The sequence below is a fragment of the Scyliorhinus torazame genome, chromosome 2, assembly GCF_047496885.1.
Source record: "Scyliorhinus torazame isolate Kashiwa2021f chromosome 2, sScyTor2.1, whole genome shotgun sequence".
Classification (NCBI taxonomy): Eukaryota; Metazoa; Chordata; class Chondrichthyes; order Carcharhiniformes; family Scyliorhinidae; genus Scyliorhinus; species Scyliorhinus torazame.
This window is the reverse complement of record NC_092708.1, coordinates 245,286,801-245,306,417: the sequence shown is the minus strand read 5'-3', so window position 1 is coordinate 245,306,417 and position 19,617 is coordinate 245,286,801. Positions and strand designations below refer to the sequence as shown.

The 19,617-nt window shown below is 49.6% G+C and overlaps 1 protein-coding gene across 1 annotated transcript in view; it reads left to right on the top strand.

Annotated features, from left to right (window-relative positions):
- Positions 1-15,595: 15,595 nt before the first annotated feature.
- The window catches only part of synj2bp (synaptojanin 2 binding protein), a 42,903-nt gene continuing 38,881 nt past the window's right edge, over positions 15,596-19,617 (top strand). Inside the window, exon 1 of the mRNA XM_072485870.1 lies at positions 15,596-15,778. Within this exon, the coding sequence (XP_072341971.1) occupies positions 15,601-15,778 (178 nt within the window). The 5' untranslated portion in view covers positions 15,596-15,600. The remainder of the gene's footprint in view (positions 15,779-19,617) is intronic.

Below are 19,617 nucleotides of genomic sequence, written 5' to 3'. Positions count from 1 at the left end.
TATGGGGGAAGGGGGGATATGGGGGGAGGGGCGATATGGGGAGGGGGGATATGGGGGAAGGGGGATATGGGGAGGGGTGATATGGGGGATGGGGGGATATGGGGGAGGGGGATATGGGGAGGGGGGATATGGGGAAGGGGATATAGGGAGGGGGATATGGGGGAGGGGGATATGGGGGATATGGGTGGGGGGGATATGGGGGAGGGGGGATATGGGGGAAGGGGGATATGGGGAGGGGGGATATGGGGGAGGGGGGATATGGGGGGTATATGGGGAAGGGGGGATATGGGGAAGGGGGATATGGGGGAGTGGGGGATATGGGGGAGGGGGGATATGGGGGAGGGGGGATATGGGGGAAGGGGGATATGGGGGATGGGGGGATATGGGGGAGGGGGGATATGGGGAGGGGGGATATGGGGGAAGGGGGATATGGGGAGGGGTGATATGGGGTATGGGGGGATATGGGGGAGGGGGATATGGGGGAGGGGGGATATGTGGGAGGGGGGATATGGGGGAGGGGGGATATGGGGGAGGGGGGATATGGGGAGGGGGGATATGGGGGAGGGGGGATATGGGGGAGGGGGATATGGGGAGGGGGGATATGGGGAGGGGGATATGGGGAGGGGATATGGGGGAGGGGGGATATGGGGATATGGGTGGGGGGGATATGGGGGAGGGGGGATATGGGGGAAGGGGGATATGGGGGAGGGAGGATATGGGGGAGGGGGGATATGGGGGGTATATGGGGGAAGGGGGGATATGGGGAAGGGGGATATGGGGAGTGGGGGATATGGGGGAGGGGGGATATGGGGGAGGGGGGATATGGGGAAGGGGGATATGGGGGAGGGGGGATATGGGGAGGGGGGATATGGGGGAAGGGGGGTTATGGGGGAGGGGGGATATGGGGGAGGGGGGATATGGGGAGGGGGTATATGGGGGAAGGGGGGATATGGGGAAGGGGGGATATGGGGGAGGGGGGATATGGGGGAGGGTGGGATATAGGGGAGGGGGATATGGGGGAAGGGGGGATATGGGGAGGGGGGATATGGGGGAGGCTCATCCTGCCTGCTCTGACAAGATCGTTCACCTTCTTGTGGCACTCGGTGCCTGTCCGTGGTGTCGGGGCCGCAGCGGTGACGGCCTCTGCCACTTCCCTCCACAGACGCCGGCTGTCGCGTGGGGCAACTCTGCGGCCGTGCCCGGGATACAGGGCGCCCCTCCTCTGCTCCACCGCGTCCAGGAGCGCCTCCACATCCCGTGACTCGAACCTCGGGGCTGAGCGGCGGCCAGCCATCCAGTCGGGTGTACCGGTCGGGTGTTCCGGTCGGGTCGGGGGGAGCAGCGCGGCCTTATGAGCCGTCACGCCGTGCGGCGCGTATGACGCTGCACGGCGTGAACCACTGAGCAAGCGCGGATCCCGTTACGTCGCTGCTAGCCCATTTCGGGCCGGAGACTTTCAACCCATTTTTCCGACGTGACGCAAGTCGGATTTGCGCCGTTTTTTGCGCCAATCGGCGGACTTTCCGCCGATAACAGAGAATTTCGCCCACTGTCCCTGACCAACTCATAGTTGGATAGTTTTGGCTATTCTACCATCTGCTGGTGGTATGCCTTCAATCTCTGGTGGTGAACTTTGTCTAGCCATTGTCCTGGTCTCCACACATGATAGAAAAATATTGGGAATCTGTTCCTGTAACTTTTCTGTCTCCTTATTTTCCCTCGGATTCTCTGTTATCATGGATGAAGCTACAACATTCACTCATGCCAAATCATTCCCCAAATGTATGTCTACTCCGTCCAAGGTAAGTTCTTAACTCTGACATATACTGGACCTGATAATAAATCACACACCAATTGTACTTTTTACAAGGGAACTGGGATATAACCTCCACTTAACCCATTCACTAACACCTTGGACAGAATTCTTTGTCCCGCCACACCAGTTTTCTGGTGCGACGCACCCCCGCCGGCAGAGGAATTCATCATCCCACCAGGCGATCGATGGGGTTTCCCATTGTGGGCAGCCCCGCGCCATCTGGAAATCCCCAGGCGTGACGGAGAATCCCAACAGCGGTGAATCCAGCCCCTTAGCTTTCATTGAACTTTCCAGAGGAAAACCAAATCCCTCCCCCATAAGAGAGTTTGAGCAGCACCTGTGCCCCTTAAGATAGTTTTGTGTTTGGCTACATCATTGGATGAAAATAGGGTGATCTTCTCCTGAGATGAAAACTCTGCATATCTCTAATTTACCTCATTCACCACACCTGCTCCCACAGCAGTGTTTACCTCAGGTCTCCGAGTTATCGCCGGAACTACAGTTTGCCTCGTAATATTCTCCACTTTCGTCCCCTTTTCAGAATCTTTCTTAGGAACCTCAACACATCCCATGGACTTTCTTTGCAACTTCCAACATTCTGAACAAATGTGTCCCACTTTATTGCAATGGTAACACTGAGGCCTTTGAGTCTCATCTTCACCCTCAGTACCTTCCTTCCTGGTCTAAAGACGAGTTCACAGGGCATCACAGCTATCCAGTCCTTACCTTGGCTACCTGCCTTCCTTTCACCCCTCCACTTCCTACCCTTTTCAAACCTACCCTTTTCAAAATTATAAGGTGTCAGAACAAAGATTTAAATTTATGAATCAGCTCATAATTATCAGCCATGATTGCTGCTTGCCTCACAGTTGTAACCCTTTGAACTTTAACATAGGTTCTTATCTTAAAAGGAAATGAATTCCTAAATTCTTCCAAGAGAATGATTTCTTTACATAATGTAGCCACGTAAAATGGCTGCTTCCCGATTAGAATGGTCAAAACCCCGATTTAAAATGGCGAACGAAAGAGGCTGATGGGAAAATCAGCCAACAGGACTCAAACGGACAGCTGCAGGTAAAACAGTGTATTCGCCTCTGGGGAAGTCAGCCCAGACCGATACCTGCAGCCATCAACACCACAACAACCCAGCCATCTGCATAGTAAGCAGCCATCCCCGGGAATAATTGCTACAAATTAGCAAATGAAAGTCGACCCAGACCTTTCAGCGCCAGCAGGGGCTGACACAAAGAAAGGTAAACGACCACCCCCCCCCCGATCAAGGAATCGCCCCATTATTGGAGCATATCGAACCAAGTGATTGGGACCAAGTCCAATCACTTGGAACCAGGTACGAGGTCCGCCCCGAGAGGCGGGAAGCCCCTGGGGACTATAAGAATAGGAGCCAAGTTCAACTCGACCCTTCTTCTCCTGCTCACAACCTTCGAGACCCTTCGACAAAGAAAACCGTAAGTGTTACTCCAGCGATCGCTACCAGATAGGCGCTCCTGACTATCGACTTGTACCAGCTTTTGAATCCCGCAGGCCAGAACCAATTCGAAAGACCATTCGTTTCCCTGACCTGGTGGGCCATTTTCAAAGTTAAGTATTGGCCTTTAGTGGTAGGTAGTAGTCTAGAAGTAGGATTATTGTATAAGTATTTATTGCTGGATATAATAAATGAGCGTTGATTTACGACCCTTTGGGTGAGGAAATTCCTTCTCAGCTCAGTCCTAAATATGCTCCCACTTATTTTGAGGTTATGCCCCTTAGTTCTAGTTTCACCCACCAGTGGAAACAACCTCCCTGCTTCCATCCTATCCATTCCCTTCATAATTTAATATGTTTCTATAAGATCCCCCCTCATTCTTCTAAATTCCCATGAGTATAGTCGCAGCCTACTTAATCTCTCCTCATAAACTAATCCTCTCATCTTCGGAATCAACCTAGTGAATCTCCTCTGCACCCCCTCCAGTGCCAGTACATCCTTTCTCAAGTAAGGAGACCAAAACTGTACACAGTACTCCAGGTGTGGCCCCACCAACACCATGTACAGCTGCAACATAACCTCCCTGTTTTTAAACTCCATCCCTCTAGCAATGAAGGACAAAATTCCATTTGCCTTCCTAATTACCTGCTGCACCTGCAAACCATTATTTTATGATTCATGCACAAGGACACCTAGGTCCCTCTGCACAGCAACATGCTGCAATTTTTTACTATTTAAATAATAGTCAATTTTGCTATTATTCCTATGAAAATGGATGACCTCACATTTATCAACATTGAACTCCATCTGCCAGACCCTTGACTACTCACTTAATCTATCTATATCGCTCTGCAGACTTTCAGTGTCCTCTGCACACTTGGTTCTACCACTCATTTCAGTGTCATCTGTGAACTTTGACACATTACATTTGGTCCCCAACTCCAAATCATCAATGTAAATTGTGAACAATTGCGGACCCAACACTGATTCCTGAGGCACACCTCTAGCCACTGATCTCCAACCAGAAAAACACCCATTTACCCCCCCTCTTTGCTTCTTGCCAGTTAACCAATCCTCTATCCATGCTAATACATTACCCGAAACGCCATGCACCTTCATCTTATGCAGCAGCCTTTTGTGCGGCACCTTGTCGAATGCCTTCTGGAAATCCAGATGCTCCACATCCACCGGTTCCCTGTTGTCCATCCTGCTCCCGTGCCACCGTGCTGTCTTGGCCCTGTATAAAATTAACCATTACCCCACTGTGTTCTGGGTTCTAGGGTTAGTCTCCCCTCTAGCTCTTGACAGCTCTCCTATAATTTCCAGTGCTTTAAGCTAGAGTTTCCTCTCTAATTGAAACTTCCTCATTTTAAATGCTCTTTTTCCAGCAATTCTAACTCTCTTTCTAGCATGTCCATTTAAAAAAATTCTTTCTTCTGTTTGAACTGCAGCTCAATTCTCTCCAGATTGGTTTCCATACCAGAAAGTGCTTCTGACATTATACCACCTGGACTACTTGCTTGTGGGCTCTCCTGTGTTTCTAACAGACACAAGCACTCAATTAATACAGCATATATCTCAGCATGCTTAGCTTCAACCAGCACCTCTACCTTTAATTCACTTGCCAACTCAATTAACTTGTCTTTTTGAAGCCCTTGTAAATAAACCAAAGACAAGTCCTCAACCTGAAGAAAGTCTTCAGCAGTTCCCAAAGTCATCCTCTTATCCTATTACAAACCTGGTGCATCTTTCATATATAATGTACCTCAAATTATCACGGTCTTCCATTCCAACGATCCTAATGTCATGTGAGAGTACCTTTAAGAAATGGGTGTTTATAAATGGATGTGTATATAAATAACTGTAATGTGAGTACCTTTAAGAAATGGGTGTTTATTACTGCAATGATGTCAGAGAGTGGGTGGAGCTTGGCTGTCTGTCAGCTTTTTACTTTCATTTTAGGCTGTTTGCTGCAGGGTATGTTTTAGTTTCGTTTGCAGAGCTGGATAGCTGCAGTCACGGCCAGAAGGTGTATGAATCTCTCTCTGTAATCTAAAGACTGTAAATCGATCCTGGTAATTTAAAACTAATAACAGTAGTGACTTTAACCTGATGTCCTTCTGGTAAAAGGTGTTTTAAGTCATATGGATGTTAAAAGGAAAGCTTAAAGGATTACTTAGTGTTGTATACTTTGGGGGTTGTATTTGAATTAATGGTTGCTAAGATGTTCACTGTATGTTTTAAAAAGGTTAACTTGAGTTCATAGAATAAACATTGTTTTGCTTTAAAAAATACTTTTCCATTTCTGCTGTACCACACCTGTAGAGTGGGCCATGTGCTCCCCATACCACAATCTATTAAAAGTTGTGGGTCAGGTGAACTCCATGCTACACTTTGGGGTTCTCTAACCCTGGCCCATAACACTAGATGAGCACCCAAACTATGTTGCAGCATCATGGACTAGTGCATGGCCAATTCTAGCCCCACTTGACCCCGAGTTGCAATGCCAGTGAAATTATTATTTAAATACCCCAGGTCATTTGTTGAGTCCAGTACACCACAGTCACCAACGTTGTATATTTAAAACACAAGTAACCTGTTATTATGAACAATATATTTAAATAAACAGACAGAAAAAGTAGCTGGCTATCTAGTACCCATTTTCCAGTCCCCTCCCCCGTTTTCTAACTCACCACACTCTTTACAGACAAATCATATAAAGGGTAAAGGGGGGTGGAAAAGGAAAGAAAATAGCAATAATATAAAAGGATAGGGATCTTGATTCACAGGGATGACTTCCAGTCAATGTCTTTCGGAAGTCCAGGCTATCGGTTTTGTCCTCCCTTGCTTCCAGGCTTGATATGATCTTCCCAGGTAAGGTTGTCTACCTTCCCTCCAGACTCAGCGTCATTTCAGGATTACTGCAAAGAACGTGCTAGACACTCACTACTTTCAAAACAACAGAGCAATTATTTTACTTCAGTCCCTGAAGAACAACAAGCTGCTGGTTTTGATACATTTAAAGGATCATCATCTTCCATCTACAGACAGCAGAGAGATATTGTCAACCAGCAGGAACCAATTACTGACAGTTGCCAGGCAGAGCACCATCCCTGGTCAATCCATTGATTGCCAGTCAACCAATCAAACTGATTCCCTCCAAAACTATTTCCTCCCATCTATTTCACACTGAAGTGTCTGGCCTCTCCTCCCAAACACCTGAGAATATAGTATCCTGGCAAGCAGGCTGTTTTAAACTTCGAGTCTTCTGCTTTCCCTTCTTGACTTAAAGGCACATCCCAATCATTGATCCATGGATCAAAAGTTAAGTAAAAGGAATGGCAACAAACGGAATAGATTGAAGGACTCTTATATTGCCAAGAACTCAATAATTGTGTGCAGCTTAAATAGGACGTCTGATTGGTATCTTGTCAGTCATCATTATTTATCTGCTGATTGGAAGATGAAAAGGATCAGAGGAGATAGGCAAGATGGATGTAGTTACGCCTTAGATGTTCAAAGCATTCCTGAAGAGGTCAAACATCCCACACATGGGAATCTCTGTCTTGTGACCAACCAACATGAAGAAGATTCATTTGGGATGGCACTAAACACATTGAGAGACTTTATCGGAAACACGCGTCAAGGCATCTGAGAGAGTGCACAAATGTCCAAGCAACTCACCTATCTGACCCTCCCAAGCGTCACCTGCCCAACATGTGACAAAGTCTGCAGATCATGATTGGACATATTGACCATCTCATAACCCATTGAACTGGAGTGGAAACAATCATCCTCGATCCTGAGGTACTGTCTGAGAAATAGAAGGATGTCAGGGAGGAGCTGCTCTCTATCTTGCCAACTGCAATGCACCGTATCTGGCTACATCCAAGGACATCTACTTATGGAAGCTGTGGTTTCCTGAGGAAATCATAACAGAATTGTGAAGCTTCAGGAAGCTAGCTCTAGAAACTACTTTCATGTCTATCTATGTCGAGTCTCTGAAATTTCCTTGAACTTCATAGCCTTTAAAAATATATATATTTAGATTACCCAATTCATTTTTTCCAATTAAGGGGCAATTTAGCATGGCCAATCCACCTACCCTGCATAGCTTTCGGTTGTGAGGGTGAAACCCACGCAAGCACAGGGAGAATGTGCAAACTCCACACAAACAGTGACCCAGAGCCAGGATTGAACCTGGGACCTCGGCGCCGTGAGGCAGCAATGCTAACCACTGAGCCACCATGCTGCCCTAACTACCATAGCCTTTTAAGATCAGCAGGAGATGTGTTAAATCTCAGTACATAGTTGCATAATGTAGATGACAGATACACTGTAGCCCACAACAGTGATTTCATAAATCTCATGCTAAACAGGCGGCTTGAAAAGCCTTGCGCTTTTATGGTTGATTCCTCAAAGTCAGGGCATTCTTGATGGCACCAGTGTGACAATGCCAGCCTCTTAACGAATGAAAAATAAGTCTCATCCCATGAATGTGCTGTGACCATAAATACAGAATCATGCACATTAAGATTCACTAATTGTCATGATTTCTTTATTTTCACAGAATCATAAAATGCCACAGTCCAATAAAAAACACTTGACCCATCAAGTCTGTGTCAGTGTGTCAGTTCTTGCATGGACCACCTAGTTTATTCTCATTCTCCAGTTCTATCTCCATACCGTTTAACATTATTCTTTGTCGAACATCTACTTTGTCCATGTGTGAGGAATTAATCAGACTATCTTAAAGTCTACAGATGCTGTAGATTTTCTTCTCACTTTGTAGTAACAGTAATTCTTAGCATTTGCCTGAGAAAGTACAAGCCAATTTGGATGCTGTTTCACTGAATTGGGAAGTCTTGTGGTGCAGTGGGTGGCCTCTGAGCGAGAAGTTACAGTTTTAGCCTCATTCCAGGACTTGATGACCACAGAAGGTGCATTCATGTGGCCAAACAGGTTGATTATCAACCTATAACCCCTTCTACTACAAGAGTGTGAGAATCTCCTCGTCAGCCATTTCTGATGTGGATGGTGCCCCTCAAGCTATAGTCTCTGGTGACATGCGAGCGACCAGTTCCAGGAAATAAGCTAAACTGACATAAGCATGTGCACTTTGTCTGCCTCATGTGGAGTCTCTCAGTCTAAATTGTTGAATTAAGATTGACCATAAAGCTATAATCATGTTAGACAGTTAATTTAAGTAAAAGCATTTCCAGTGCCTACTGCAAAGTTCTTTAATTAGTTGATAACAAGGTTTAGGGCAGGAACTGTTCTGATTAGACTCTAGACTTTAAAGTTGTAAGGGGGTGTGGGGGGAGCACAGGAGCATGGTATTGAGATAGAGGATCAGTCATGATTATATCGAATGGTGGAGCAGGCTCAAAGAGCCGAATGATCTATTCCTGCTCTTAATTTCTGTGTTTCTATGATTACATTATCCTTTTCCAAAGCCAGACATTGGTATTCAAAGATGCTGATTTATAATGCGAAGTTTCACTTACTTAGTAGAATGGCAACAAGAGTGAAACTACCGCTGTGTTAACAATATAGGGCAGTATGATTCTTTATTTGTAAAATCCTAAAATGGTTATATTATGTCTCCTGGTTACATAAATTAGAAACAATCACACTTTAGACTCAAAATGCAGAGCTTCTTCGAGTGTATTCCTTGCACCTCGATGTACTGATAGGTTAATACATTGTTACTTTGCACATGACTGCAGTGCAGCAGTGAAACGTGGCACCCTGGGACAGATATTCACATTACAATTAGTTCTTCGCTCTTTACGAATAAAATAACAATATAACATCCCTCTTTCTTTAAAATTATATATAGAATAAACCTGTTCCAATTTTTTTCTGAACTAAAGAAGATTAGCAATCAACTTTTATGAATAAATTGAACACAGTTATAGTCTTTTATAACTTGTTTATTCTAAAAATATTGTTCACGGTATGGATGTTCGGCTGATGACATTGTTGATTTTGCACTACCTGTTGGTGATTCTGTTGATGTTGTCTCGCTGGGTGGTAATGTTGTTGGCGATGATGTTGATCTTCTCTGCTTTCTGAGCTCAGTGTAGGTCAAAGATTAACTCTTTCCCTTCTCATTTGCTTACTGGTTTCGGTCTGAATGATGTATGGCCTTGGAGTCTCAGCTTCAACAAAACCTTTTGTTGGTTTACAGGTTTTCATGATTGGATCCTGTACATGTACAGTTTGCCCTTTCAATAACTGATGCAGGAATTTGGCATGTTTATTGCAGTGTTTACATTTTTTTATCTTTTTCTATCTTGCACATCAGTGTTGTGGTATTATCATAAATGTAAGAACTGCAAGGGTTAATGATGTCTAGATCAGCCACTACATGGAGCTAGAGTTACATGTATGTAAGACGTTGATGCTAAGCCTTGTGGGGATGAAAGTGAAGGAGTTAGCTAGAGACAGACTGAAGGAAAGATAGTGTGAGTAAGAGCAGATCATAGTTTATAATAGTGTAGGGATTAGTTGTAGGTGAGTGTAGATTATATGTTAATTATTAACTGTGTATTATTTAGGAGTATGTGCCGAATCCAAATTAGTAGTGTTAATAAATTTATAGCTTTGTTCAAGTTAAAGCTATTTTGTGGTCTTTGTGAACACTATGCCAACCATCCTGAATTTAGCAACACAAAGCACACCACATGGCACCAGGAGTTTATTTCTACAGGTAAGAAGCAGTTAGATTAGAAAGGTTAGCATAAGAAGATTGAAGAAAACAATCAAGCCGCTACAATGATCAGAAGATAAATCATAGATGGAGAGTCTCAAGAAGCCTGACTACTTTAGGACGAACAGTAAACTATGTCAAAACTGGGCATTCTTTAAACAGCAGTTCCTATCTGTGTACGCGCTAAAAATTGCTACCCATCAGAGAAAAATAGCACTCCTACTAAATTTGCCTAGAACACAAGCATTACAGCTTTCTAATTCCTTTGAATTTACTACTGATGAGGATAAAACTAAATATAACAGAGTGCTGCAGAAGTTCGATGCACACTGCAAGAAACAGCTGAATGAGACCTAAGAGCACTACATGTTCAGATAAAGGCTGCAGTTAAAAGGGGAGTCAGTAGATTATTTCATAACAGCTTTAAAGTTACGAGCGCAGTCGAATAACTTTTCCGCCGCTGATGATTTAAAACTGCGTGACCAAGTTGTATTTGGGATAAATGACGATTCTACCACTAGAAGATGCGATTAATGTGTGCAAAGTCAGTGAACAGGCATCCTCGGAATATGCGAAGTTCATGGGAAACGAAAACAGCGCAAAATCAGGAAACATGGCTGGCGCCTTTAATGCCGTGTCGCAGCAAAGAAAACTATGTACAATGACTGGTGGCCATTTTAGGAGTGACGTCACGAGTGTGATGACATGCACATACTGTGGCCATGCCCATAATAAAAAAATTGTCCAGCAAAAGGCAAACAATGTTCCAACTTTTGCAAGTTCAACCACTTTGTAGCACGGTGTCGTTTCTCTACAGCTTCTCCAGCAACCAAATTTAAAACATCCTACAATGACCACAGAAGGATCCAAAGTGTACAGAGTGAAGATAAAAAATCCAATATCTTAACTGATAAGGATGATTTCTCACTGTACACGCTAAAGGATCTTTTCATGATTGAAGCAGTCACTAGGATTAATTTGCTGAATTGCAATGACAAACCAGGGGACTGGTTTAGATCAGTGGGCTGGACAGCTGGTTTGTGATGCAGAATAAGGCCAGCAACATGGGTTCATATTCCCATACCAGCTGAGAATTCTGAACTCTCCCTCCGTGTATCCGAACAGGCGCTGGAATGTGGTGACTAGGGGCTTTTCACAGTGACTTTGTTGTAGTGTTAATGTAAGCCTACTTGTGACAATAAACATTATTTATTTATGTTTCTTTTTTTGCAACAGCTCTCAAAGATAATTAAAGAATGGACTGTATGATTAGAAATTAATGGCACAGATATACCATTTAAAATTGATACAGGAGCACACGCAAATATTATCACAGAAAATAATTTAAGATAAGCTTATAGGACACAGCTAATAAAGAAATCTACTTGTCGACAGACCGATTACAATGGTAACAACATAGTCACAATAGGATCCTGCCGTCTCACTGTTAGAAATGACGACATTGAAATGCCAATCGACTTTGAGATAGTGGACGACGATAAGACATCACTAATAGGGGTGGTACTTGCAAAAAGTTAAACCTAGTTGAAAGAGTTCACACAACCAAGACTACGACTGACCAACATGAAGAGCCAAGGGAAGACTTAGTTGTTGCAGATACCTTATCCAGAGCTACCTCTGATACTGACACATCAGATACAGGTATTGTACACATAGTGGAAGCACAAGCCTCGTTCATTGCCGAGATGCTTCCTGTATCTGACCAAAAACTACAAATCATCAAAAGAAGAAACCGAGAAGGATTTGACTCTCCAGAGGATAATGAAATACCGTAATGAAGGATGGCCCAATATATGTTACTCTGCCTTTTGAAATATCAAAGATGACCTCACAGTAATAGATGGCTTCCTAATCAAAAGAAATAGGAGAGTGATTCCTGCAAGCCTCCGACAAGGGATTCTGCAACCGATTCATGAGGGTCATCAGGGTATAGAAATAGGTCATCGACGGGCAAGACAATCTGTATATTGGCCTGGAATCAACATAGATGTTGATACATATATACAGGAATGCACAATCTGCCAAATGCATCAGCCTGTGCAGTGCAAAGAAAGGATGGAAGAAACTGAACTCATCACCAATCCATGGATCAAAGTTGGTATGGATTTGTTCTACATTAAAGGCCGTGACTATCTTGTAATCATCGACTGTTATTCCAATTATCCCGTGGTGATGACACTGAATGATTCATCAGCAAGATCTGTCATACGTGCAGCAAAATCCATTTTTGCATGCTATGGGATACCATTACATGTCGTCTCTGACAATGGTCCATATTTCACAAGCTGGGAGTGGACAGAGTTTTCAGAGAAGTACAACTTCAAACACTCCACGTCAAGATCATGCTATCCTCAATCAATGATGAAGCAGAGAAGGACGTAGGAATAATCAAAAAATTGTTTCATAAAACAATCGATGACAATAAAGATCTATCTTTGGATTGTCTTTGGATTGTTGACATACAGAGTAACACTACTGTCATCTGGATTATCACCTGCCAGATGCTAATGGGTAGATGAATTTGCACCACATTATCTGAGGTAACTGTTCCAGATTTGGATCATCAAGAGATACACAACCGTAACAGATGAAGAAAAAAGAAGCAGAAAGAAAACTATGACAAACAAACTAAACCTCTACCTAAATTAAAAGGAGACATTGTACATATTCAAAATCCTAATGTTGGATGGTAACACATAGCAAAAGTTCTAAGATAAATCGCACTAAGATCGTACTTAGTTCAGACTGAAAAAGGTTCTGTGTTCAGACGAAACAAAAGAGCACTGTTGCGCATCAAACATCATGTTATATCTCAACCTCAACATGTTATTGATCAAGATATCATCTTCAAAGATATTGACTTTCCCAATACTTACTTGACACCAATACAACAAGAAGATATAGAAGATCAATTTGTCATGGGAATGTCACTTTAAGAAATGTTTGTCTGCTTAAGTGGCTGCAGTGATGTCGGAGTGTGGGTGGAGCTGAGCTCTGGCTCTGCATTTTAGTTTCGCTTTGAGGAAAAACTTGGGTGTGTCTGTGTTTCTTGGTTTTGTTTTAGCGTTGGAGCTGAAGCCAGCCAGAGAAGGTGTAATTTTGATCTCTCTGCCAGTTAAAGACTATCTCTAGATCATTTGGTGAATTCAGAGTGATAACTGCTCTCAGTAGAGATTTCTGCTGCACCACACCTGTAGAGTGGGCTGTGTGCTCCCCATGCCACAGTCTAGTAAGTGTTGTGGGTCAGGTGAACACCATGATACACTTTGGGGTTCTCTAAACCTTGGCCCATAACAAATTGGGGCCTTGTTGGGGTTAAAGTCTATCTATTGGATTGGCTCAGTGAACTTAAAGACAGTGAGGGGGTGTGCATTTTGTGGTTGCTTTTCAGGTGCGGTATTTCAGTTTAAGTAGGGAGTGTGTTTTGGACAATGGCTCTTTCAGAGGCTCTGAAGTTTTTGGGGGTGGAGATGGTCACACGCAGTACCTTACAGACAGAGACTAAAAACAGGGGGCGGGATTCTCTGAGCCTGAGGCTAAGTACTGACGCCGTTGGAAATGCCGTTGCGTTTCTTGATGGCATCAACATGACCTCAGGATCAACAATTCTGGCCCCTACAGGGGCCAGCATGGCACTGGAGCCACTCCGCTCCAGCTGTTGATCCTGGCGTCAACTGGGCCCTGCCGGGTCCGCGCAGTGGCACCGGCGCCAACGCGTGCATGCGTAGTGGCTCCCTTCTCCGCGCCGGCCCCGGCGTAGGGCTAAAGGGGTCGGCGTGGAAGAAAGGAGGATCCCAGCCTGAGAGGCCAGCCCGCCACGGCCAGGCCACATCGGAGGCCCCCCCCCCCCCCCACGGGTCGTCCCCCCCCCCCCCCACCCCACCCATAGGCCGCCCCTGGGCCCTTCCATGCCGAGGTTCCGCCGGCTGAGAGCAGATTAGAACGGTGCTGGCGGGACTCGGTTTTTTTGCCACCTTCAAAAAGTGGGGACAGGACGGAGGGACACGGACAGTCAGGAACCTATACACGGATGGCAGGATCACAACACTGGACGAACTGATGGAGTAATTCCAGCTAGCCAGGGGGAACGAGCTAAGGTACCTACAACTCAAGAACTTCCTACGAAAGGAGACAAGGATGTACCCACAACCGCCACGACAGACACTACTGGGAGAGTTACTGCACGCAAGCATCCTAGACTGGGAGGGCGGGGGTGGGGGGGCAGCTATACCTAAGAGGAAAGAAAGGCGAACCACAGGAGGGGGGGGGGGAGGGGGGAAGGAGGCAGAAAGGTGGGGGGGGGGGAAGAGTGAAGATACAGGGAACAATAGAGGAGAACCGGAGCGGTGGGGGGCAGGCAGGGGAATGATAGTCGGAAGGAGGGCACGGGAAACGAGAACAAACTTGGTATCTACAGGAACAGAGAGCAAGGAAATTCCAGGCGAAAGACGGGACGAACGGCTGAAGCGGAGGTGAACGCGAGACGACAACAACAGCGAAATCCGTCTGGGAGAAGCAAGTGACACCAACACCAGACCCATTTGCATATTGCCCTCTGTAATTGTTTCTCCGGCACCCAAATGTATATCTACCTCCCCAGTCCCCGCCGCACCCCCCCCCCCCCCCCCCACAGATGCTGTACGGAGTTGCTGCTGTTGAGCTGGTGCATAATACCCTACCAGTTATTTTATTATATTTTAAAAAACATTTTGTTGTTGTTGTTGTTTGTGTGTGCCCTTCTCTTCTATATATACATATATATCTTATTCTGTGTACATGACGGTAAATATACTTTGTTCAAAAACCCAATAAAAATCATTTGTAAAAAAAGATAGCAGAGTGAAGCCAGTTCAAAAAGATTAGAGTGAGTAAAGGAAATTGAGTTGGCTGCTGTCACCCAACAGTCCTCAATGAAAAGGCTGAGATAGGGTAAGAGATCAAAGGATGGTTCTTAATAGAGACGTACCATAATCAGACGTTTGATCCTGTTTCCCAGGCCGTGCCTTTCTAGGGTGCATTTTGTCTTGGATTTGGTCTGAGCCCACTAGTCTTTGTCCAAGCATGATTTTACCTAACTTTACCGCTGTGCATACACGGCCGTGATTTATGCTCAGGGGTTCTGAGTGCACGTCCTGGGATGATCAACTGAGTTTGCAACCCCATGCTCTTAAAAATCAGCAACACCCCATCCACCCCTGTCCACCACGCTGTTCTTGCAGGTTTGACAGCAACCAAAAGCCACCAGCCCCAATGCCACCCTGAACAACATTCTTTAATCTCTTCCCGGCAAGCTTGGTTGCCTTGGAAGAGGGGAGAACATTGGAGACATATGAAAGGGGCCATCGAGAAGGGAAGGACTCCTGGCTGAAAGAGCAGGTTTGGAGGTGGGAGCGACAGGAGAGGAGCTCCGTGTTAAGGTGGGGATTGGGGTGTGAGGGAGCAAAGCAGAGCCCTTGGACATGTGCCGCTCAGTGCATGGCTGCCACGTGCTGCTCCACCACAGCCCACAGAGGGAGCAGTGATTGCGCCTGCGCCTGATTCAGACTCCGCGCATGCGCGGAGATGCAGGCCGCGGGGCGGGCTGAGCTCCCGGATTGCCGAGTGTTGAGGGCCGGGCGGCTCCAGCTGTGGCCGCGGGGTGGACCCGAAACCCCGGTGGCCGCTCCCCCGCCACTCAGCATGAGCTGCACGTCATTCGAAACTCTGACCGAGGAAATCCGCCTCAAGCGAGGCGCTTCAGGTAATGATCAACCGGGTGGGTGGGGGAGGGGCAGGTAGACGTGGGGCTGGGAGAACAGGTGGAGATGGGAGAGGGATGATGGGGGGGGGGGGGAGGGAGGGAGGGAGGGATGATTGGGGGGGGGGAGGGAGAGGGATGATTGGGGGGGGGGGGAGGGAGAGGGATGATTGGGGGGGGGGGAGGGAGAGGGATGATTGGGGGGGGGGGAGGGAGAGGGATGATTGGGGGGGGGGGGAGGGAGAGGGATGATTGGGGGGGGGGAGGGAGAGGGATGATTGGGGGGAGGGAGAGGGATGATTGGGGGGGGAGGGAGAGGGATGATTGGGGGGGGGAGGGAGAGGGATGATGGGGGGGGGGAGGGAGAGGGATGATGGGGGGGGGGGAGAGGGATGATGGGGGGGGGGGAGAGGGATGATGGGGGGGGGGGAGAGGGATGATGGGGGGGGGGGGAGAGGGATGATGGGGGGGGGAGAGGAGAGGGATGATGGGGGGGGAGAGGGAGAGGGATGATGGGGGGGGGGGAGGGAGAGGGATGATGGGGGGGGGGAGGGAGAGGGATGATGGGGGGGGGGGAGGGAGGGATGATGGGGGGGGGGGAGGGAGGGATGATGGGGGGGGGAGGGAGAGGATGATGGGGGGGGGGGAGGGAGAGGGATGATGGGGGGGGGGAGGGAGAGGGATGATGGGGGGGGGGGGGGAGGGAGAGGGATGATGGGGGGGGAGGGGATGATGGGGGGGGGGGAGGGAGAGGGATGATGGGGGGGGGGGGGAGGGAGAGGGATGATGGGGGGGGGGGGAGGAGAGGGATGATGGGGGGGGGGGGGAGGGAGAGGATGATGGGGGGGGGGGGAGGGAGAGGGATGATGGGGGGGGGGGAGGGAGAGGATGATGGGGGGGGGAGAGGGATGATGGGGGGGGGGGGAGGGAGAGGGATGATGGGGGGGGGGGGGAGGGAGAGGGATGATGGGGGGGGGAGGGAGAGGGATGATGGGGGGGGGGGGAGGGAGAGGGATGATGGGGGGGGGGGGAGGGAGAGGGATGATGGGGGGGGGGGGAGGGAGAGGGATGATGGGGGGGGGAGGGAGAGGATGATGGGGGGGGGGAGGGAGAGGGATGATGGGGGGGGGGAGGGAGGGGATGATGGGGGGGGGGGAGGGAGAGGGATGATGGGGGGGGGGGAGGGAGAGGGATGATGGGGGGGGGAGGGAGAGGGATGATGGGGGGGGGAGGGAGAGGGTGATGGGGGGGGGGGAGGGAGAGGGATGATGGGGGGGGGGGGAGAGGGATGATGGGGGGGGTGGAGAGGGATGATGGGGGGGGGAGGGAGAGGGATGATGGGGGGGGAGAGGGTGATGGGGGGGGGGGAGGGAGGGATGATTGGGGGGGGGGAGGGAGGGATGATTGCGGGGGGTGGGTGGGAGAGGGTGATGGGGGGGGGATGGGAGAGGGATGATGGGGGGGGGTGGGAGAGGGATGATGGGGGGGGGGGTGGGAGAGGGGATGATGGGGGGGGGGGTGGGAGAGGGATGATGGGGAGGGGGGGTGGGAGAGGGATGATGGGAGGGGGGTGAGAGAGGGATGATGGTGGGGGGTGGGAGAGGGATGATGGGAGGGGGGTGGGAGAGGGATGATGGTGGGGGGTGGGAGAGGGATGATGGGGGGGTTGGGTGGGAGAGGATAAGGGGGGCGGGAGAGGGATGATGGGGGGGTGGGAGAGGGATGATGGGGGTGTAGGAGAGGGATGATGGGGGGGGTGGGAGAGGGATGGTGGGGGGGTGGGTGGGAGAGGGATGATGGGGGGGGTGGGAGAGGGATGATGGGGGGGGTGGGAGAGGGATGCTGGGGGGGAGAGGAATGATGGGGGGGGTGGGGAGGGATGATGGGGGTGGGAGAGGGTTGATGGTGGTGGGTGGGGCGAGGGATGATGGGGGTGGGTGGGAGAGGGATAATGGGGGGTGGGCGAGGGATGATGGGGGTGGGTGGGGAGAGGGATAATGGGGGGTGGGTGGGAGAGGGATGATGGGGGGTGGGTGGGAGACGGATGATGGGGGTGGGGGGGTGGGAGAGGGATGATGGGGGTGGGGGTGGGAGAGGGATGATGGGGGTGGGGGTGGGAGAGGGATGATGGGGGTGGGGGTGGGGGAGGGATGGGTGGGGGTGGGAGAGGGATGATGGGGTGGGAGAGGGATGGTGGGGGGGCGGGAGAGGGATGGGGGGTCGGAGAGGGATGGGGGGGGCGGGAGAGGGATGAGGGTGGGGGCGGGAGAGGGATGAGGGATTGGGGGGGCGGGAGAGGGATGGGGGGGTCAGGTGGGGGGGTCAGGAGGGGTATGGGGGGGGTCAGGAGAGGGATGGGGGGGGTCAGGAGAGGGATGGGGGGGGTCAGGAGAGGGATGGGGGGGGTCAGGAGAGGGATGGGGCGGGTCAGGAGAGGGGTGGGGGGTCAGCAGGGGGATGGGGGGTCAGGAGGGGGATGGGGGGGTCAGGAGGGGGATGGGGGGGGGGTCAGGAGAGGGATGGGGGGGTCAGGAGAGGGATGGGGCGGGTCAGGAGAGGGGTGGGGGGTCAGGAGAGGGGTGGGGGGTCAGGAGAGGAAGGGGGAGGGGGGTGGGAGGGGGATGGGGAGGCAGGGGGATATGGGGGATGGGGAGGCAGGGGGATGGGGAGGAGGCGGGGGGGATCGGGCGGGGGGACAGGAGAGGAGGGGGGTGAGGTGGCAGGAAAGGAGGGGTGAGGGTGCGGGAGAGGGGGTGAGGGTGCGGGAGAGGGGGTGAGGGTGCGGGAGAGGGGGCGAGTGAGTGGGCAGGAGAGAGGGGTGAGGATGCAGGAGAGGGGGAGTGGGGGCGAGTGAGTGGGCAGGAGAGGGTGGTGGGGGGCAGGAGAGGGTGGGTGAGGGAGCAGGAGAGGGTGGGTGGGGGGGCAGGAGAGGGTGAGTGAGGGAGCAGGAGAGGGGGGGTGAGGGGGCAGGAGAGGGGGGCGTGGCCAGATGTGTGGCTTGGGAGGTTGAGCGTACAGGAAGATATAGACATGATGGTCAAATGGGCAGATAAGTGGCAGATGGAATTTAACCCTGGAAAGTGAGACGTGATACACTTTGGAATAAGTAATTTGCTAATAAAAAATATATTTTATTTCAAACACATCGACATGTAACACCTCAAAATAAACATGGTACATACAGTTTGTTCCCACACTTGCCATGGGGGATGCTCACAATAGCCATACCCAAGCAACGATCTTTGGTCCAAACACAAACCTCCCAAGGATCTCGGAACAAGTACAGCCACTCTACCCAGTCAAGGCCTTCTCAGTGTCCATTGATACGATCACCTCAGACACACCAATTCCCCCGTGGATGGGTCATAACGACATTAAATAATCATCTCATTTTATTAGACAGCTGCCGCCCCTTCACAAACCCCGTCTGGTCCTCTGAGACCACTTCCGGCAGCTGCCTCGCCAACATCTTGGCCAACACTTTCACGCCCGTATTCACTAACAAGTCTGTAAGACCCACACTCCGCCGGATCCTTGTCCTTTTTCGGGATCGATGAAATAGACGCCTGTGCCCGCGTAGCCAGCAATACTTTGTCCCATGCTCGTATTGTACCCCACTTAGCTGGCCCACTGCCTTCCAAATCAAACTGCCCCTGTAATTTTTCTTTCCGCCAGCAATTCCCAAGCTGGGGCCACCTAGTACCTTTGATCACCTCCACAGTAACTTCGAAGAACCTGGGCCCCTCCTCCTCTCGACTCTATCTCCATGGGCCTTGTGCAAAATAACTCTTTCCTCCACCGTACCACTGCCTTCCATGCCTCCTAGAATGTGGCTGCAGAGA